This window comes from Benincasa hispida, chromosome 6 (genome assembly GCF_027475165.1).
Source record: "Benincasa hispida cultivar pf3 chromosome 6, pf3_genome.v1.1, whole genome shotgun sequence".
In the NCBI taxonomy this organism is placed as follows: Eukaryota; Viridiplantae; Streptophyta; class Magnoliopsida; order Cucurbitales; family Cucurbitaceae; genus Benincasa; species Benincasa hispida.
Window position 1 is genome coordinate 6,001,638 of NC_143483.1, and position 14,972 is coordinate 6,016,609.

A 14,972-nucleotide genomic window follows, 5' to 3' on the forward strand; every position below is an offset into this window, starting at 1 on the left:
TTTATTGCTTATATCCAAGGGATGCTTTACAAATGAACCCCATCAGACTATTTATAGGCAAGCCCACCGACCTAGGAGGTCGGTTATGACACTCCTAGAGACTTTTCAATATTTCTTACATGCTTTTTAGACCATGCTAGTCCCTTCTAGATACTACCAAGTACATATAAGAAGATTCTAAACACTCCTAGTCCATACTAAACCCTTATAGAGCATTCTAGAATATGCACATGTGGACTAATGTTGAGACCTTCTAGCACGGTCTAGGGCCTTTTGAAACCATCTAGGTTGTTCTGGCACTGTCTCAGACCTTTTAGAGGCTTCTAAAGGCTTTTGGGGCTGTCTAGCCCTTTCTAGCATAGTGTGGCGTAGTTTAAAGCTTTCCAGACACGTCTAGGGCATGCATGAGAAGCGCTGGCACTGTCTAGCACCTTCTAAGATTGTCTAGACTTGTCTAGGCCATGGACGAGCAGTCTAGCCTTGTTTCGAGTCTTCCAGAAGCTTCTAGAGTTGTCTAGAGTGTTCACAGGTCGTGTAGCATTACCTCAAAAGGTCTGGGTCTGAGGCGCACATGTTTGTCGCTTATGCACTGGGTTGCTCATATGAGAGTTGCATGCGTGCAGACGCGTGCATGCTCGGACGTGCACGTTTGGACTCATGCACATTGGGCCTTTGGCCGCATGCCCTTGCAATGTGCACACGCGCTTGGCTACGCACACAATCACATACTTTGTCTTGCACATATATGTGCGGCTGGCTATACGCATGGGTGCTCGTCTGGGCGTGTGTCTAGTCATGTGCCTGTCTTGGCATGCTTTCGCGTGCCTGTGTCTGGGCATGCAGGCGTGTTGGGCATCCGTGATGGGCTTGTGCCTGGGATAGGGCTACATGCGTTGACCTTGTATGGCGACTTAGGGGATGCCTTCCATCGGGTCTTGACTCCTCCTTGGCCATGCTAAAGGAGTCATGGGCCATGTATTGGTGCAATTTGAAGGGTCATTTCTGTGGGGCATGACACCCTCCCTCACTTGATTTCACAACATCCTCATTGCGTTTATTCTCCTTTGGTGTCTTTTCCTCTTCATTACTTGCAGGGTTGTCACCACTTGTGGCTCAAGTTTCTCCATGATTTTTAGGGGTATCACACAGAGGTTGTGATATTCAAGCACCAACAGAGTACTTTGGGATGGTGCCAACAACGCATCGGTCTTCCTAAAGAAGGCTAGACCAAGTACCGTCTTGAAACCATCCATAGGTACAATAGTAAAGTCTAGCTTATCGTACCAAGCGTCGATACTTGTCTTTACTCCCCAAGCTATCCCTTTTGTTGGTTTAGCTCCTAAGTTGACAGCTTTAATTGGGGTTCTGCCCTTTGTATACTTTAAGCAAAGCCTTTGAGCTTCTTGCACATCCATAAAGTTGTGTGTAGCTCTTGAGTTTACATCACGGTTGCCTCTTTCCCATTAATTTTGGCGTCCGCATAGAGAAGGCCTTTGTTCTTTTCGACAAGTTGGGCCTAAAAAATGGTCGTTATTTGCTCTAGCGAGCCCATGTATGCATTGGTCTCTCAACCTTCTCCTCTTCGTCCCGTTATTATGCTACGAGTCCACTTAGAGCCTTTTTGCTTGGATAGTCCCTCGTTTAGTGTGGCCTGTTGCAAAGAAAACATGGCTTGGGAGGTGTGATCTTGAGAGACTTACCTTCATTCGCGGTAAAACGCCTCCCTTTTCTACCATTCGAAGTTCTTGAGTTCTTCTCATCCTTTTTGTCGAGATCTTTCTTTAGCTCGGGTTCCTCTTCTTCTTGGTTCCAAGGAGTGGACTTTTTCCCTTTTTGGGTGGAGTAATCCATGAGTAACTTAGCAGCAGCAATGGCATCGTCCAATGTCGTGACATTGCGCCTATCGAGCTCTATCTTCGCCCAATCTTTGAGTCTATCCTTGAAATAGAAAATGGCATCCTTATCCGATAGATCATCGGTCTCAAGAATGAGTGTGGTGAACTCCTTGATGAACTCAGGGATAGTCTCGGTTTGTCTCAACCGTCTGAGTTTTCCTCGAGTTTCCATCTTGGCATTATGCGGGAAAAAGTGCTTACGGAGCTCAACCTTAAATTGCTTCCAATGTTGATGCGATAGAGGTCACGCTCCCACTCAACATGTTTTCTACGCCACCATAGCTGAGTCGCATCTCTTAAGAATGTTGGGGCATTGTTTATGTGGGCGTCATCATTTACTTCTGAGGCCTCAAAATATCGTTCTAGGAAAAACAGGAAGTTTTTTACCATCATGACATTCCTTGTGCCATCGTACATATCCGATTTAGAGACTTTAATGCCCGAGGTAGAGTATGCAGCAGAAGGAGCACTAGTAGAGGCAGGAGTGCTAGTGCTACGACGAGCTCGACATTCAGCTCGAACATCATTGATTTCTTTACAAAGCTCGTGGATCTCCCCCTCCACAAACTTATGTAGATTAGATACTTCAGTGGAGAGTAAACTTACATTCGATCTGAATTCTTATTTGAGGGCCCCAATAATTTCCTTGGTTGCTAAGGTTATCTCGGTGTTCTCTTGGCCCAGGTCGTCAAAATTGTCGCTCAATCGGCCAACCATATTTTCACATCCTCTAGTTCACGTTCAAGGTTGGAAAGGGAAATATCAATAGGATCCCTCACTGCTGGGCCATTAGACTTCGAGCATTTGGATGTGGTGTGTTGCTCACTCCTTCCTCGGGTGATTAACCCTTCCACTTGCTGCTCAGTTGGGGAGTGATGTCATTCCTTGGATGCCATATATTTGGGAAGAGTGAAAGGATATGTGGGAGTACCTAGGTATAGGGATTGTTGCTCTAATACCATCTGTCACGTGATTAGAGTTTGAGTTAACCGAACTTACGGCACTTGGGTTGTCTTGCTATCAAAGAAGCACCATGTAAGCCTTTAAGAAGAACTTTTCCCTATCGAAGGCATTAAAGAGCTCGTTGGGAGGGTAGAATGAGTAGGAAAGTGAGACTAAAAGTTTGAGTGAATGAGAGCTTTATTGCTTATGTCCAAGGAATGTTTTACAAATGAGCCCCATTGGCTATTTATAGGCAACCCCACCGATCTAGGGGCCTTATAACCGACCTCTCGACCTAAGAGGTTGGTTATGACAATTCTAGAGACTTCTCAATGTCTCTTACATGCTTTTTAGGTCATGCTAGACCCTTCTGGACACTACCAAGTACATATAAAAAAGTTTAGATACTTCTAGTCTATTCTAGACGCTTATATAGCATTCTAGAGTATGTACATGTGGGCTGATGTTGAGACCTTCTAGCACGATCTAGGGCCTTCCAAGACCATTTAGGTTGTTTTGGCACTGTCTTGAACCTTCTAGAGGCTTGTAGGGCTATCTAGTCCTTTCTGGAACAATGTGTCGCTGTCTGGAACTTTCCAGACATGTTTGGGGCACGCATGAGGGGTGTTGGCACTGTCTAGTGCCTTCTGGGATCATATGGACTTGTCTAGGATATGGGTGAGCAGTCTAGTCTTGTCCCCAGTCTTTCAGAAGCTTCTAGAGTTGTCTAGAGCATTCATAGGGCATGTAGCATCGTCTCGAAGGGTTTGGGTCTGAGGCGCACGAGCATTTTTCGCTTGTGCACTGGGTCGCTCGCATGGGGTGCATGCTCGGGCGTGCGTATCTAGACTCATGCATAGTTGGATCTTTGGTCACGTGCCCTTGCGATGTACGCGCACGTTTGGCCACATGCTTTGCCTTGCACACATCTATGCGGTTGGCTATGCGCATGCTCATTTGGGGCATCCGTTTGGTCGTATGCCTGTGCCTAGGAAAGCGGGCATGTTGGGCATCCGTGATGGGCTTGTGCCTGGGATAGGGGTGCATGTGTTGCCTTTGTATGGCGACTTGGGGATGCCTTCCATCAGGTTTTGACTCCTCCTTGGTCGTACTAGAGTCATGGCCATGTATTGACACGATTTGAAGGATTATTTTTGTGGGACATGACAATAAAGAAGGGTCATCATATGTTACTATTTGCTTCAGAGAGAAACTATTTTGGTCTTTATCTTGGAAATTCATATTTATATTTTGAACAATAGATATTTTTTTTAAGTTTTAAAATGTGTCCTTCAGTTCCTATTTTAGAATATTATTGAGTAATTTTTTATTATCATTTTAAATGTTAATATTATCTTTTAAATTAAAAAAAATGATATTTTTCTCAAACCTTCCTATACCTTCCTTCTCTCTTATTTTTTAATCATTCAAAATATATTAAAACTTTAAGTTTGAATAAATATTAAATTCAGTATATTTATTTTTAATAAATTTTAAATTTAATTCTTTAAAGTTAAATTTTATGAAATTGTTTAAATAATAATAATAAGTTTCATGTAAGAAAAGTCACTATGTAAATATATTTTCAAAATTTATATAAAAGATTTTCATAGTCTTTTTTTTTAAAAAAAAAAACCATCAATAAACTGTATAAATTACTTTTAAGATTTATTGAAAATACATAAACTAAAATTAGATATTTAAAAATACAATGACCAAAATGAATCAAATCAACTAAGCTAGTTTTGGAATCTTCAAAATAATGATTTGAGATAAATGCATGAGAGACTGAAATCCATGTGGTAAATGAATAGCTAAGCAAGTGGAAACATAGAATTCTTTGTTGTAAGCATTCATGCTTTGAATTTTGATAATGAACTTAATTGATAGTCTACTCTACTCTTTGATGTAATACATACGAAGTCAAGTTTGATGTGAGATTAAAAGCACATAACAAATGAATCAAAATTCAAACCAAATTGGGTAAAATTTCTAAGCCCTATCCACTAGAGAGCAAATGTATATATATATATTATAAGTCATATGAATCTTCATATTTACAACTCTTCCCTTTTATAAACATTATATTAACTAGTGGGTGCGAATTTAGAAATTAAATTGATATGTTAATATATATTAAGTTTATGTTTGAAATTAAAGAATATGTGTTTCTTGATGTATCTATGTTGTGCATTGAATATGATCAAATGTCATTACTCAAACAAAGGTGAATGAATTACAATTATATTACCAAAAGTCATGTGCTAATAAATTCTTAAGCCCCACCAACTTGTGCAAGTGTCTCATATTGCTCATATTCAAACCCTAACTTCTTCCCCCCCTCCTCTCCTTACAAATGAGTATTAAGAAGAATATACCACTTCAAGTTAATTACAAGATACCATAAAGTGAAAATTCAAGCTTCTCTTATACACATTTACTTCATTTTTAAATAAAATCATTGGCCAAACATAGGGGAAAAATCTAATATTTTACCTATATTTGTCATTTAGATATTTTATTGATAATTCATTTGATAAAAACATTATATTTTCAATTAAGAGATTAGAAGTTCAAAATTCTTAACTACTCTCCTATTATCGTTGAACTAAAAGATATTAATGTTTGAGAGATATTCGAGATATTCGAGATATCTTGTTCCTATAATCATGACCGATCCATTATATCAAATTTTTCTATAATTTTTTTTATAAAGAAAAACTTATATAAAGAAACAAATAAACAGTTTTGATGTGCACAGAGTTGAATTGAGTTCGTAATTATTATAGGAAAAGAGAAATTGGGAGAGTTTATGTGAATAACGAGGTGAGAAATATGAGTTAACGCAAATAACAAGATAATAAACTTTTTTAATAATTGGTGAACCAAATGGTGGGTGAGTTTTTTTTTTTTTTTTACCCACTCAATCCAACCCAATTTGGGGGGCTAGACACCTGTAATCTCCCATGTTAAGAAAATGGGAAAAAAAACAAATAAATATGTTTTTTTTTTTATGAAGTTAAAAGGAATATTGTAAAGCTGAATTGTTTTGATATAAAATTAGGTGTAGGTGTAATAGGAAGTTGGATTGAGAAGCATATATACCTAATTAATCTAATATTATGCATTTTAAACTAATGAAAATATATATATATATATATATATATTGTGAAATTAAAATGGTTATTGGGTTGGGAATTGACATTTTCCACACTACCAAATTCCTTCCACCAAATTAATTTGTGTTGCAATGGAAGAGAGCCACCCAAAATGCCTCTTTTTTATCTCAATTATTACTCACTTTTGCTAAATAAAATAATAAATAAATAAATAAAAACTTTTGTCAGTTCATAACAAGGAGCAAAGATTTGGACTTTTAAAAGATTGTATTAATTGAGATAGTTCATCAAGGAACTCTTTTAGTAACAAAATATAGTCTAACAAAAAAAACAAGAACATAATAAAATGTTTTCTTATGAGAAATGATAATTATTGTATAGAAAAAAACAACAAGTAGTTATCAAACAAATTAATTTATGTTTTAAGTACTTTCTTTTAGAATTTGAAAATATATTAATATGGCGAACTTTTAATATTTTTTTAATTGGATTGTTATTGTAAATAATCTTTTAACTTAAAACTTTTTGACAATTTTAAAAAGTAAGATGAACCGATTCAAGTATATTAAGTGAATAAGACATTAATTATTATTTTAAAGATTGATGTTTATTTAAACACTTCGTCGTCAACTTTTATAATTAATTTGACATTAAAAAAAAAAGAATAGATAATTATTTGATTATATTAATAGCTAAAGAATTATCATAAAAGTAATTGGGTACAAAGAAGAGAGGATGTCATAGATGATCATTGCTTATAGATGAATCCTCTTTTAGTAAGCAAGAGGATATGCAAATTGAGGATTTACATATTTTGCTTTAGCTATGATGGAAAATGACCCAAAATTAATAAGATTCTTTTTTTTTTTTTCTTTTGAGTGAATAAAATCTTGTCAATCTACAATATCTATATCTACATTACAATAATTAATAATTTTTACCTAAAACTTTTTGCTATTGAAAGTGGGGAGACTTGGATTTGATAATTATTCTCTTCTATCTCCGACAAGCTGTTTGTAAAAATGTGTCTATGAAGAACCCAAAGCACTTGGCCGGAACCCACACAACCACCCATATGACCTCTGGCAATTCCGGCAACACTCCCCGTTGCTGTTCTCTAATCCCAACTGGTAGCACAAGCACGCCAACGGGCTTCTCTGTCGCAATCTCGACTCCGCCGAGCTCCTCGACGACCCCCTTGCGGCCTCTGCCTGAAATGGCAGCAATCCAATTGAGAGCTCCAAATTCACCTCTGTCTTCACAAAGACCGCCGCCGTCGCGGCCGTGGGATCCGCCGCAGGCAGCGGCGGATCCATCTCCGTGGTGGTGCCGCTTCCTTCTTCGTCGGGTTGGGAGGAGTGGACGTTGATTGCAGGCTTCATGATGGGAAGCTCTGCGATTGGAACAGAGGAGGAAGAAGAAGAGGAATTGTTGGGCGTGGGATGATGATTGCGGTAAGTGGCGGCAACGGCGGGTTCGTTAAGAGGGCGGTGGGTTTGTGGATCGATGCCACGGCTGATGAGTTTTCTCTTGATGTGGGTATTCCAATAGTTTTTGATTTCATTGTCTGTTCTTCCAGGTAATCGACCCGCAATCACAGACCATCTAATTAACAAAATTGAAAAAGAGAAGAAACCCAAATGAGATAGAAGAAAATTTGAAAAACCCAAATGAAGAAATTGAAGGAAAACAATGTTGAAATGAGTGAGAGACTTGTTTCCAAGAAGGGAATGGAGTTTGATGATGAGTTCATCTTCATCGTCAGTGAAATTGCCACGTTTAAGATCGGGGCGAAGGTAATTGATCCAACGAAGCCTACAGCTTTTGCCACAACGAAGCAATCCTAATATTGAAGAAAGAAAGATACAAAAAATAAGGAAAGAATAGGAGAAGAAGAAGAAGAAGAAGAAATAGAAAACGTACCAGCAGCCTTAGGGAGAGTTCGCCAACAGCCTTCACCATGGAGGCGAATGTAATCGATGAGGCGTTGATCTTCATCTTTGGTCCAAGCGCCTTTGTTGGTATGGGCTTTTTCGCAGCAAGGGGATCTTCCCATAACAGCACAAAATCAAGTTGAATGGAATGAAAATTTTGTAGAGACGAAGAAAGTAAAGAAGAAGGGAGTTCCTGGAAATATATAATGGGAGAAAAATGAGGAATGTGATGTGGAAAAAGGCAAAAAAAAGGGTAAAAGGGATATATAGAACAGAAATGAAAGGCAAATGAGGATTTGGGTTATGGGTATGGCTAATGCCCATTGTGTAACCACTAACCACTTGTCTTTCCTTTCTATCTTACCAACTTGGTCAAATCCAACCCCACATCACTCCCTCTCTCTTTCTCCTCTTTCATTAAGTCTCCCACTTTTTTGCTTCCCTTCTTTCTTTCTCTCTCTTCTTTTTCACCTTACTTGCACCAAATTATTCAATAATAAACTCCTCCCAACAAATTCTATTCCATCTACATTTCCAATTACTACTTTCTTTTTCTTTTCAAAAAATATTTTAATCCTTCAAATAGATTCAAAACAACCCTATTTACATATTTCAATCATATTTTTATCATGTCATCAACTCTTCTTACTTCTATTTTGATGTATATATATGAAGCACATACTCATATATGGCTATACGATACGGATATGATCGGATACGGTGATTTGTTCATTTCTAAAAAATCTAAGATATGGATACGTCTAATGATGCGTCATTTTTTTATATATTTTTTTAATGTATATATTTCTAAAAAACTAGGATAGTTGAATATACATTTTCTTTTTCTTTAAAAAATAATCTAGGATATAGATAAATTTAGCATACAAGTTAATAACAATAGCACAAAATAGAATACAAACATTGAAATATAATTTAAAAAAACAACATCTAATATGTTGAAGTACAATAGTTAATAAAATGCAATAAAAAAGCTACTCATATTGCAAATAAGAAGAAGAAGATTAGAGGGAGAAGTATGAAGATAAACAAAAAACTTCTTCATTGAATTGTTGAAGATATCCAAATGGTTTATATTTTGGTGGACTTTGTGGGGACTCAAATGTAAAGATGAAGATTAGATGATTCTAGTCTAGGGTTTGGTTCGTTATTTTTTTTTTTCCTTTTAGTTTTGGACTCGAGTAGTGAGCTTTTTAAATAAGTTACCTAGTTTTAAATTGGGAAAGATTAGATGAGTTGCTTGTATTTTTCTTTAAAAAAATGTGTAGAAATAGATACGTCAAATCGCATGTTAGATACGTATCTGAGAAATATCTGAAAGTACTGTATCCGATACGTGTCTGATATTGATTTTTTACCTCACATGAAGTATCTGTGATTCATAAAATGAGACCAAATCATGTTCAATTCAAAATTGCGTAGATGTAAAGAAAAAGAGGAGGAGACTTTGTAAATGAAAGCAAGTTATAAGTCAAGCATTCACTATTTTGAGGGAGTGAGAGAAACAACATGGTCATCTTTTTCGTTTTCTTTTCACTTAATTCAATTTTATTATATAACGATTTAGTCTTTGTAGTTTATAAGGACATTGAGTTTATAACCAACTTATCGATTTACATGTGTAAATAATAAATGTAGTTTAATCTTACCCATATTTTTCATGGTAGGGACTAAAATTTTAAAACTTTAAACTATAAGTACTAAAATTTCATATTAAAGTTTAAGAAATATACTTATAGACTAAATTATTGTAGGCTTCATAGACTAAGTTTGTTAATTCTACCGAAGTCTAGAGACTAATGTTTTTTAACTTATCAATTAAAGTCACTAAATTTTGAAGTTTATGTCAATTTGGTCTCCAAACTTTCAAAAGTTTTAAATCTCTAAGCTTTCAATTTTCTATTTTGATGTTGAATAGATTCTTGAATTTTAAATTTTAGATCTAAAAGCTCCTTTACATATTCAAATATTTTAAAAGTTAATTAATCTATTAAATATAAATTCACATCTTCTAAAATTAAATTTTTTTAAAAAAAAATCATTATTACATTTTGAATGTTTTCCAACACAATATTAGGTCATTTCTATATTTAAACATTTTGCAATTGAACTTTTTTTTTATATAATTTTTTAGGCATCTTACACCAGTTTGTTGTTCTTAGATTCTTACTTCCAATCTCATGAACTATGATAAGAACCCACTCCATTTCACCAATTTTTTTTTTACTATCTAGGATCTTCAATTCTTTTTAAGTACGGGTTGATTCGAACTAAAAATTTCTGGACTGCAAACAAATTATAGGTAGTTAATTTGACTATACTCTTGAATACCTTCAATTTTATTTATATTATTTTTATGTCTCGATAAATGTCAAGTCGTTGAAATAAGTATGAATGGAAAATTGTAGATTTTTATTATTCGATTAAAGGTGATGATCATAAAGAGAAGGGGAGAGATCTAGAACAAAAATTGATGACATTTGAAAAGGAAAGAGTTCTTATCTTTTGAAATTTTGTATTTAAAGTTTATGTAATCGTTTTTATTTTTTTAATACTTTCTTATATTATAACCTTAAAGGAAGTAATGTCTTACCTAATAAGTTATGCTCTTGGATTGTAAACTCATAAATTAAATATATATATATATATATATATATATTTCACACGTCAAAACCGTTAAGTGATTTTTTGTTTATATATCTTCATTTTTCACTTACTAAAACTTTTGGTAACATTATTCTAAACAAAAAAAATTGAATCAAAATTAATCATATTCTCTTCACTAGCTCTTGAGTACAATCATATCTAATTTCTTAGAATTTGATTCTCCCCTCACATGCCCAATAACATCTAATTCCCAAGCCTTTAGATACCAATGTCAAAGCCCCATATACTCCCAAGGGACAATTGGTTTATATGCTAACCACTAAAAAAGAATAGAAATTCAAACCATATGTCATTATAATTCATTTTGAATAAATAATTTAATATATACCATTAATAAAAAACAATTCAACATAAATTTGATTATCTATATGCAAATTAAAAAATAATTAAATCATGCTTGAATAATAAAGTTATTCCCTTTAAAAATTCATTAATTTTTTTATTTATTTATCATCTTAGCATACCAAATATGTACCCTCTTGGAACTTCTTTTTTTTCCTATTTCTCATTTCTTAGTAATGTATATGTCATATTCAAAAATAATAAAGAATGAAATTCAAAAGAGAGAGAAAAAAAAAAAAAAAAAAAAAAAAAAAAAAAAAAAAAAAAAAAAAAACAGCATTTATATTTTTGCATGTATATTTGAACAGTATGAGATTATTGTTTCTCTCATTCACATTTATGCATTTTGAAGATTAGCAAAATTTGTGTTGACCTTTTTGAAGCTGTTTGACAATATTTCCAAGTTTTAACTTCTTGTGTACAAATTGTTGTGTGTGAAGAAAGCCCCTCCAAAAATGACTGCCCAACCCAACAAAATGAATCCAATTTATTGTTTTTATTTCATTTTCAATATGTCAATTTATTTTTAATAGCTTGGAATTTGGATATATATTCCTTTGTCTCATACCAAATCAAACCAAATTGTTTCATATAATGTAAGCTAAATTATATATAAAAAAATGCCCTTCGACTTTGCACTTTATGTCAAAATATCCCTAAATTTTCAAAAGTTTCAAAAATACATTTAAACTTTCAAAAGAGTTTAAAAATACACTTACGGTTAGTTTTGGAGGGAAAACAGTTATACCTCGTTACAAAAATAACTTTAAAATGAAAAAAAATAATAAAAATGCTCATGTTGTCGTTTGAAGTTTCCTTAAGTTCGAAAAATATAATTATAAAATAAGTTATATAGATATTCTCATTTTTTTTCCATATAGATAATTTTGTTTTTATCTTCATTTTCTTAACTTACCCCAATTTTCTCGTGAATCAAAATTTTAAGTTAAATCATAAAAGTCCACAAAATTTCAAGTCAAAATCTCCCTTTAAAACATATCAAAACGATAAATAGTAATAAAAAAATGTATTTGGCTAACGTACAACTTTGTTAAAATATTTAAGTCCTAAAATCCATTGGACTTCCTTTATTCTCTTTCTTCTTATTATAGTCCATATACAAGTATGCGATTTTATTTATTTACTTATTTTTATAAATAAATGTTAACAAAAAGTGAAGTAAGAGAGAATTGAAGAAGAGATTGGAGAAAAAAAAATATAGAAAACGGAGAAGTAAGACAATATTAACGGTTTCTATTCATTAATAGTAAGGGTATTTTTTAACATTTTTTTAAGTTTAAGAGTATTTTTAAACTTTTGAAAGTTTAGAGATATTTTTTACACAAAATACTAATGGTATCCATCCAAAACTAAGAAACTCATTTAGGAAGTTTAAGGGCATTTTTTACATTTTTAAAAGTTTAAAGATATGTTTTACACAAAGTACAAAATTTAGAGATATTCTGCATAATTTAACATATAATGTAATGTCGAATAAATTGAATTGAACAAAACTACTTTTGTTACCTACATGATATGAGGACTAATACTACTAATAGTTTGAAAATTATTATATTGAAAATCATTTTATATATACATATAGAAAAGTTAATAAAAAGTTGTATATTTTTATGATGGAAAATTTTTTGAAATAGAAAAAATGTCAAATTATTTCTAAAAATAATAGAAGAAAAAACACTGATAGACACTGACTTCTATCAGTGTCTATTAGTGATAGACTTTAATAGACACTGATAGACTTCTATCCGCCTCTATTAATCTCTATCAAAGAAAATTAAAATTTTACTATTTTGTGTAAATAGTTTCCTTATTTTTTTTATTTTTGAAAATTCTAATTTGTGATCATATTACTTCGGAAATCTTATAATTTTTCATAAATGAGTGCTTCTTTTCTGAAATTGTATTGTTTTTTCTTTTTAACAAAGTAGTTTCTTCTTTCCAGACTAATCATCTATTTTTTTGTTGTTCTCGAGAATTTGACTTGAAAATCATCCACCATGGCGAGTTTATTCTCTCATTTCTTAATCATGGTCCTTAACTTTGTGTGCTTTACTTCTCTCTTGTTACCCTTACTAAAAAAGAAGGGAAAAAGAAAATTTAGCATGAAGTATGTATGCTTTTGTTTTCCTTGGGGCTTTGCAATTTCAAAAACTTACAATTACAAATTTTTTGTGTAAGTTGAGAGAGATAATTAAATCAACAAGTTAAAAGGAAAGATAACAATGAGTACATTTTACCAAAGGCTGGTCAAAACTTTTGAAATTAATTTAAATTCAAACCAAACAAAGTTACCAAAACAATGCAAAGTGACATGAAATGGGAATTTGAATTTGAAAAGGAATAAAAAAAGTTTCTTGAAAAACATTTTAAAAAAGAAAAAGGTAGTTTAGGATAGTGTGTTTGGTGGCCAATGTGTTGGTTTTTAGTGGTTGTTTTTATTAGGAAAAATGATTAAGGAAAGTGAAATCAAATGGTTTGGAAGGTTTAGGGTTTCAATGAGTTTGATGTTTAGGTAAATGCTGCTCACAATTTACAAGGGGAAAGATACTAAAACAATCAACTAAAGGACCAAAACTGACACAAACTGCCAAAACAACAAGATCAATCAGTAGGTTCATTCAATAGAGTTGGAAAATTCTTACCTAGTTTCAATTCCAAAAAAAGTTTTCAAAAGATTATTGTAAGCTAAATTATGGAAAGTAACCTGAACGAGATTGGGTTCAATGAAACAAAGAGAAGTTTCATTTTAATCTCTGAAGTCTGAAATTTATTTCAAAACAATTTAAACCCTATTGTCACATCTATTGTCTTCTTCCTCCTTTCAACCCCATGACCTCAAATTTTTGTTCTTTCCTATGATCTTTTTTAACTAGCTCCACCTCAAATGTGTTTAGATTTGTTCATTTAAGCAATATATAAAATATACATGAACTTTTTTGTCTTTGAGTTTACCAACAAAAGTCTTCAATTGTTTTGAAAAATAAAAATGAAAATTAGATTTTAGGAGTTAAAATGAAACTTTTCAGAATTTAGAGGTATAATTGAAGATATTTTTGTACGAATGACCCAATCCTAGAAGCGTTAATACAAAATGGCCCAATCCAAATGAAAACTGACCTTCTGTTAATATCATAGAGGATTCTATGCGTGAAACTCCTTCTACCAATGAAGGATGTTGCACCCATCATAAAACAGTTGAAGCTGGCCTAATGCGATACTCATTTCAAGGACGATGTTTTTTCAAAAAGAAAACTTTTAAAAAAACACCAATGGCCAATGTTCTCTTACTACAATTATTTCAATTTATGTTGTTCCTTAATAGGCTAAGTTTGAATATTTTTTTAACATCAAATGTAGAATGATTTTTCAAAAAAATTACGACAGGATTACACTATAATATAGTGATGACAAGGCACTCACGACCCCGACTGGATGATTGTACCAGCAATTTTGAGAAAACACAATAGTGCCTTGTAACATCATTTCATTGGCTTGGTAGCATTAGATCATATATACAAAAATCTCGAAACAAACCTCGGAGTTCAAGAATATTCCCTCTTTTTTTTCTTTTTTTTGACATCTAGATGCTCCTTTGGATGTTAATACATTTATTAGTGTATCAATCTACATGCTATATCAAGTTAACCAAATTTGATCTGATGGGCATGTCATGTGAGCTTTCATTTGTTGTATTGATAGGATAGGCTAAATAGAACTATAGAAGTATAATCAAAATTTAAAGACGTTATTAGAAATTATAAAAGTTGAAAAATTAAATATATAAATATAAGGCTTAAAATACAAACACGCAAATTATTATAACTTAAATAAGCTCTCGACTCTAAAGATAATTTCAATGTATTATCTTCAAAATTGCTCCATGGGAGAACATGTTATTATGAAATGCTTCTTCCACAAAAGTGCTATTTTTGGCCATTGGATCAACACGAGGTTGTGATTCAAATACATCAATAAAACATCAAAAGGGAGAATTTCATTGTTTTTAACGTTAAAAACTATTCAGAAATATGATT

At 33.0% G+C, this 14,972-nt stretch overlaps 1 protein-coding gene across 2 annotated transcripts; it reads right to left on the reverse strand.

Annotated features, from left to right (window-relative positions):
• Positions 1 to 6,671: 6,671 nt before the first annotated feature.
• LOC120080614 (transcription factor MYB3-like) lies at positions 6,672 to 8,245 on the reverse strand. 2 transcript variants are annotated; one of them, XM_039035345.2, is made up of 3 exons: positions 7,880 to 8,245; positions 7,670 to 7,799; positions 6,672 to 7,561 (listed from the first exon to the last, which is right to left on the reverse strand). In XM_039035345.2, exons 1-3 carry the CDS (start codon positions 8,010 to 8,012, stop codon positions 6,985 to 6,987), a joined length of 840 nt encoding a protein of 279 aa, XP_038891273.2. In that variant the 5' UTR covers positions 8,013 to 8,245; the 3' UTR covers positions 6,672 to 6,984. The 2 variants fall into 2 exon arrangements, with proteins under 2 accessions (XP_038891273.2, XP_038891270.2); XM_039035342.2 differs by having other exon boundaries at positions 6,672 to 7,799; positions 7,880 to 8,158.
• Between the last annotated feature and the right edge of the window lie 6,727 nt (positions 8,246 to 14,972).

What these genes read in the sequence shown, in the direction of transcription:
- LOC120080614 (XM_039035342.2), bottom strand. Translation starts at nt 8,012, where the DNA reads ATGGGAAGATCCCCTTGCTGCGAAAAAGCCCATACCAACAAAGGCGCT. An exon ending in AACTCTCCCTAAGGCTGCTG is followed by an intron (nt 7,800 to 7,879) that starts GTACGTTTTCTA and finishes CTTCAATATTAG; the next exon opens with GATTGCTTCGTTGTGGCAAA.